Source organism: Hipposideros armiger, unplaced genomic scaffold (assembly GCF_001890085.2).
Source record: "Hipposideros armiger isolate ML-2016 unplaced genomic scaffold, ASM189008v1 scaffold_19, whole genome shotgun sequence".
Taxonomy (NCBI): domain Eukaryota; kingdom Metazoa; phylum Chordata; class Mammalia; order Chiroptera; family Hipposideridae; genus Hipposideros; species Hipposideros armiger.
Window position 1 is genome coordinate 4,424,295 of NW_017731369.1, and position 6,978 is coordinate 4,431,272.

At 53.2% G+C, this 6,978-nt stretch overlaps 1 protein-coding gene across 7 annotated transcripts in view; it reads right to left on the reverse strand.

Moving 5' to 3' along the window:
• Positions 1-5,404, reverse strand: part of SLC38A8 (solute carrier family 38 member 8) — a 48,720-nt gene extending 43,316 nt beyond the window's left edge. For 5 of the 7 annotated variants that reach the window (XR_002123089.1, XR_002123090.1, XR_002123088.1 and 2 more), the window contains exons 1-3: positions 5,162-5,404; positions 4,533-4,727; positions 560-758 (exon numbers count right to left, since the gene is read on the reverse strand). Coding sequence is in view for 4 of the 7 variants with exons in the window: in XM_019635199.1 (XP_019490744.1) it covers positions 560-758; positions 4,533-4,715 (382 nt within the window). In the remaining 3 variants the exon portion in view is untranslated. The remainder of the gene's footprint in view (positions 1-559; positions 759-4,532; positions 4,728-5,161) is intronic. The other 2 variants (XM_019635201.1, XM_019635202.1) reach the window with 2 other exon arrangements.
• Between the last annotated feature and the right edge of the window lie 1,574 nt (positions 5,405-6,978).

Below are 6,978 nucleotides of genomic sequence, written 5' to 3' on the forward strand. Positions count from 1 at the left end.
AAAAAAACAAAAAGGGATCTAGAAAATGCCCAAATAATTAGAAATCGAACCACACAATGCTAAAAACATCCTGTGAGTCAAAGAAGAAATCATAGCAAAAATTAGCAAATGTTTTGAGTGTAACAAAAATGAAACTAGAACGTATCAAAATTGGTGGGATGCAGCCAAAGCAGTACTTATAGAGAAATTGTTAGCAGGAGACGAGAGTCCAAGGTGCTTGAAGTTAGTGGGGCTGACAGTCTTCAACATCCCAAAATTCAAGATGTTATCTCTCATAGGGGCTTTCCTGTCACTGGTTCCACTTTTCCATTTGTAAAAAGGTTGACCCCACTAGACTTCCCAGCCATAGCCTCCTTCCCCCTCCACAATTCTTGCGCTGCTGGTAAGTACTAATTCCAAGTCTCCCTTCCCCATGACGTTGGGAGCTCAGGGGTGGTATTGGTCTCTGCTGTCCCAAGGCCCAGCCCGGTATCCATGTCCTGCTCACCAACCAGTAGCCCCAGGTAGCATAATGGGCTCCAACCCTGCAGTCACCCCCCACTCCAGCGCAGGTACTTACATTTCTCCAGCTGGTCCCCAATCACCCTGAGGAAGGCCACAGAGATCATAAGCAGGTTGACGATGAAGCAAGCCTCGCACAGCATCCCGATGGCGGGGCCACACAGCCCTCCGACCACACCCTGGTAGGTGTCCTGGCCGCTGACGGAGGCAGCATAGCCCAGGATGACCAGCCCACTGATCAGGAAGACCAAGGAGACCTGCAGAGCAGGACCGTGGGCCAGGGTGCGCCCACAGCCAGGAGCCCGAGCCAGCCACCCCGTGGACTACAATATGGCTCCCTCCACTGGGTGGCTCACCGGCAGAGGTCACAGCTGCCTACTGCCTGGGAGACCCTCCCCTGCCCTGAAACTAGAGCTGCAAAGCAAGGGGATTGTCCAGCCCTCGCTTTCTGTCCATCTGTGACTCTGGGGTCATTCATACCATTCTTACCAGATGAGGTATCAGAAATCCAGAGTCTAAACAACTCTTCTAAAATTGCATGGGTTGTGGGTTACATGGATAAAAACTTATCACTAGAAGAGGCACAACAAATGTACCTCTGCCAAGATACAGAGCACACTACCACACCCGTGACATTCCCTCCTGTTCCTTCCTGGTCACTTTCTGCCCCCATTGGGTCCCCAGAAGAAACCTCTAATAGCTTTCCACTTTTACATGTTTCGTATCTGGTTTCTTCCACTCAGTGTAACATCTGTGAGATCCAGCCATCCTGGGTGCTTCAGTCATGTATTATTATTATTTTTTTTTGCTGAGTACCACTCCCTTATATGGATATAGTCACAACTGCTTCATTCAGTCCCCTGTTGACAGACAGCTGGATTGTCCTCAGTTTTTGGCTACTGTGAGTAAAGTGCTGGGCATTCTAGGACAAGTCATTTTGAGGCCGTACATTTCGTCCTCTTGGACACACATCCAGGAGTCGGATTGCTGGGTCACAGGGTAGACATGTGTTTAACTCTCTAAGAAGCTGCCAAACTGCTTTCCAAAGCGTCAGTGCCACTAGACAGCCCCATCGATGCGTGGGAGCCCCACTTGCTGCACAGTTAAATGATTTTTATCCTCTGCAGGGCTGACGGCTACCTGTCCCCAAGCTGCACTTGGTTTCCAGGCCCCAATACCCCTCCCACGTTACTGGGAAGGAGAACAATGCATGAGCTGGGAGATGCTCAGCCAAGAAGCCTAGGGGAAGCCAGGGCGGCTGGCTGGTCGGTAGACACAGTTCATGCCACCAACAAGCAGATTGGTTCTGTATTAGTCCAGAAGCCACAACTAGAGCTGCTGAGGAGAAGCATCTGTTGGGCTGTCGAAAAAGTCATGACACATTTTTGCAATGAAAAACAGAAAAAATACGTCACGACTTTTCCAACAACCCAATGAATGAACTGTCAGAGGAACTTGAGACTTCATGCTCCCTCTGGCCACCGGACCTTTGCCCATGCTTGTTCCGCGCCCTCCCTGCCTTCACCTGGGGAACGCTTCCTCCTCGCCAAGGTTACTTCCTCCAGAAAGCCTCCCTGACCCCTCACCCCAAGGCAAGCTAAACCCATCTCAGGCTCTGATAGAATCACACCTTCTTGGGCACACTTGTGCCTGCAGTGGGCTGAATGGGGGTCCCCCAGGAGGTTAAATCCACATCCTCACCTCCAGCAGCTGTGAAAGTGACTTACTGGGCACAGTCTTTGCAGAAGTACATGATGAAGATGTAATTACATTAAAAAAGGGTCTTTACAGGTATAATTAAGGATTTTGAGATAAGGTCAGCCTGGACCAGCTAGGTGGGCCTGAAAGCCAATGACAAATGACCTTATAAGAGACAGAAGAGAAGACAGAGAGGAGAAGGTATGTGATGATGGAACAAAAGGTTAGAGTGTGTGGTGGTTAAGCCAAAGTATGCCTGGGGCCACCAAGCGGGACAAGGCAGGACGGATCCTCTTCTAGAGCCTCTGGAGGGGCCACGGCCCTGCTGACACTTTGATTTTGGCCTTCTGTTGTCTAGGACTGTGAGAGGGTACATTTCTGTTGTTTTGAGGCCCCCAGTTTGTGGTCTTTTGTTCTAGTGGCCCAAGGACTCACACTTACAACTGTACATGTATCACAGGGATCGCCAACGTCTCTCACCCACAGACTCTAAGCTCTGTGAAGACCGGGGTTGTGCCTTTTATTGATTACCATTTAGCGCCCACAGAAGTGCCTGGCACATAGCAGGTACTGAAGAGATATTTGTGCATGAAGAGGCGTGGTCAGGAGCCTCTGCCAGTGACGCCTTCATTGGCTAGAGGGACCCTGAGCCTCTTCACAGAAGAACAGCAAACAGCCCTTACCAACCTGTGCCCAGGCCCCGCCTCTCTGCAGCTCCTAGAGAGGGTCTGGTGCATTCAATTTCAGTAATCCTCCAATACTAACTGGGGTCATTAGAGACCTACAACCTCACGCCACTGAGCTCCCAGTGGTGGGGATGTTTAAATCCTCCTCCTGCCCAAGCTGGGGCCTTGTGAAGGGTGCAGGGACCGAAGTCTCGCTGGCTAAGAGGTGGGGAGAGCCTGGAGTGGGGGAAGGGGGACTGCCCATTACCAGCCCAATTCCTTCTCTTGTCCAGAATTTCCATCTCTTCATGTCTGGGTCCTGTCTCCGTCAGTCTGCTCAAGGCAGGGATCTTTAAACCATCCTGCACAGTGTGTAAGCCACACCAGCTGCAGCTGTGCCCCCTGAGAGCGCGTCAGAAATGCAGTCTCAGGCCCACCCAGCTCTGCTGAGTCAGCATCTGCACTTCAGCAAGGTGCCTGGGAGATGCTGCAAGTGTAAGGAGTGGGGACCCACAGTCCAGCCTGCCACCATAGGATTGGCCACTTCTGTACCTGACCACACCCCCTCCCCTGCGGCCCCACCTGCTTTATCATTAACCCTTGGTGGCTGGGGACAAGGATTCTTCCTCATGGTTCTGGAAGGGCGGCCTTTCTGCTGCATCCATCCAAACACAGCTATGTTGCCCCTCACAGGCACCTGGACAAGTTGTTTTATTTCTGCTGGGGCTCAGCTCAATGTCACCTCCTCAAAGAGGCCTTCTCTGACCACTCACATGATGTCACACCCACCAGCTAAAACTATCTTATTTGACTTCTATCTTGTCCGACTTCCCCATTAGAACAAGTTTCATGAGGACTGAGCCCACACCATCAGTCATCCAACACCAAAGCAGGTGCTCGACCAATGCTGACTACGGCTCAGGTTACGCCAGACACTGCACAGCCCAGGATTCCACAGTTTCCAGAAGGACACGAAAGGCCCCGTGGCCCACAAACAGTTACAATGTGCCTGTTAGCAGCTGGCTGTCATAAAAAAAATCATCTGAGATAAGCTCTTTGACAGGCCTTGCCACAAGACACAGTGGCTTCTATCAGCCAGGGAAAAGAATCTTTGCAAAATAAAATGAGGCTTTGCTAATCGGCAGCTCTTCTCCACTAAAGACACTCAGCACGTGGACCTTCTGGGAAGGGAATTCAGGCTTGAACGTAGCCAGAAGTGGCTGAAGGCCTCTGACACTGAGGGCCTGGCCCAGCTCAGTGCGTGGGTGTCAAAGACAGCCTTAGTCCTGATCTGATCTGCACAGGGACTGAAGCTTTGGCTAATGGAGCTGAGACCAGCAGGCAAGAGAAGTCAATGGACCAGGTGTTTGCTCAGAAACTGCATCTTCTCAGGGCCCTCCCAGCTGAAATGCCAGGATCATTGGATCCAGGTGTCTCGCCCACACCTCCCCACCCCCACTGGCTGGCGGCAGACCTCAGCAGGTAGAAAATGTTCTCTGCCCCAGCTTGGCCTGGAGTAGGCTGACTTCTCCCCTCATGAGCTGAGCAGGGCAGAAAATCAACCCCCACAGGTGTGGTTTCTAAGACAGGCAGCTCTGCGGAAGCACTGCAGAGAAGGATCCTGCCCCAGGAGACCGCCCCCCCCCCAATTACATCCTAGGGGCTTACCAGCTCCACCAGGAAGGCCGGGCCCACCCCACCTGCCTGGTAGAAAGCCCAGGGGAAGTTGAGCAGGCCAGCCCCCAACGCGGATTTCAGGAGAATGAAGACAGCGCCCAGTGAGGACAGACTGGGGCTGGCGGCTGCGGGCTTTTCCAAAAGGCCTCTGCTTCCGGGGGTCTGTCCCTCCATGGTTAGAAGCAACTGGGGGGCAGAGAGAGGGGACACTCTTAGCAGTTTCTCCCCAGTTCGTGGTATCATTCTCAACCCATGACAGGTCTGTCTTCCCAGTTCAGCCACCGCCACCTCATGTGTCTCAGCGATCCCAGGCCACCATCTCCCTCTTCCTGTGCCTCTCTGCTCCCCATTTTACATTACGCGCTCATTGGCCCCTAACTTATGGTCCTCACCACTTTCCAACACAAGAAATGCCATCCCCTCCCCTTCCCCTCTAGCTTTCTAACCGTGTTTATTGTCACTCCTGCTCTTCCACTCAACCCCGACCCCTACCTCCTCCCGCTTCTCTTCCAAACCTCCATCTCCTTCCTGCCCTTCACCGCCCTCACCCCCTGCTCCCCTCACCCCTCTGCCCCCAGCCAGACTTCTGCGCTGACAGGGCTCCAGCCTGTAGGCCTTACCGCCAAATGCAAGCTTCAAGGCAGGAGCCAGTCCTTGGCCACCACAGACAGGGACTCAGACTTGCTCCAGGTGGTTCAGTTGCATTTCTTGGGCCGGGAGGGGTGGAAGAAGGAAGATACTAGCTCTGCTGGGGTGGGTAATGAATAGTCATGAATTAAGGGAGCCCTAGAGAGCAGGTGTTGGGGTCACATCCCCAAACCTGGAGGGACAGGCTCAGGAGATCAGGGCCATCTGTCCCAAGAACTAGCCGCTTCTGAGACTTCAGTCCTGAGAAACGGAGTCTTAAAAGTCTTAAAGACTCCCTCCCCTCCCCCAGCCCAGACCCCTCCCTGGGGGCGGGGCTTCCCCTACTGCCTGAGGGTTAAGAGGGAGCGTCCCTGGGAGAGATTAAGGGGGCACACCTGACCTCATGCAGGCACCTGGGTCAGTTTCCCCCACGCCGCCTCCTCCTGATGTCTCTCTCAGGCCCCCGGTCTGAGGGATGGGGCATGGAAAGAGCTTGGAGCTCAGTGTCTGTCACCTGCTAGCAGTATGTGATCTCTGCCAGCCTAGTTTCCCATCCCAAGAGGGGGTCTGTATGCCCACCTCACAGGTGGATGTGGGAAGCTGCAGACAGGGATGGAAGGCCCAGGCAGGCAGCGGGTCCTTCATGGAGACGCTCCCCAATCGAAAGAATGTGCATAAGCATCACCTGCGCGTCTTGTGAAAACGCAGTTTCTGATTCATTCCACCTTGCCTAGGAGCTGAGATTCCACATTTCTCAATAAGCTCCGGGAGGCCGGCGCTGCTTATCCTACACTTAGAGTAGAGGTCACCTCTGTGACCCTGCACATTGTCTGTTAAGATGGCAGAGCATCCAAAATGGTCCCGTTCCAGAGAACCTAGGCCCATGGAGGTCAGAGCTTGAATTCACATGGGACCCTGTTTGTCCCTGGCACCCAGGTGCAAAGTCCCTGGAGAGCCTCAACCTGTGTTTCTGATTCAGTGGGTCTGGGGCAGGGCCTGAGAACCTGCTCTTCTAACTTGCTTCTAGGTGCTGTTACTGGGGCCGGGGATCTCACTTGGAAAACTGCTGCTTTGTTAACCATCTTGAGTGCCCAGCACCTCACCCAATCAGCCCTTATCTGTGGGACATCATATCGGTCCCACACTGTTTTCTCCATGTGGTTTCTAACGGTTTTAACCCCCTGACTGTGTCACGTTTTTGCCACAGACTCTGTTTGTACCTTGGCAGGCTCCGCTCAGCGGGTGGTCAATAAACTGTTGGATCTGCTGTGTGGCCAGCCTCCCAGCATGCACTGGGGAGAAGAGAGCAGGGCTGGCCAGGAGTTTAGAGCTGGACCACACCTCTGGCAGCATGGACGCTGCCAACACGGGAGCAGGGCTCACTGTGAACCTGCACTCACAGCAAGTGCTAGATGTCCTCACACTGAATCCCGAGGGGTTCCGTGTCGCCATTGTCACACTGCACAGAGCAGGAACTGAGCTCAGACGGGTGAAGCCAGTGGCTCATAACGTCACCACTGGCAAGTGACAGGACTGGGATTCAGCCCCAAGTGTGTGTCATCTCAAAGCCTGTGATGCCATGCTGTCTCCCACAGCCCTCCCCACCCCTCATGACTCTAATGGTACCCTGGACGGGAAGTGCTGAATGAATCAGTGACTGACTGACTGAATGAATGAATAGATGGTGGGATAAATACACAGACTCCAGAAAATACAGAAAAAAGAAAAGTTCCCCCCATGTGTTAATCTCCTGAATCTACTGTCACAAATTGCCACAAGCTGAGGGGCTCAACACAACAGACATTTATCT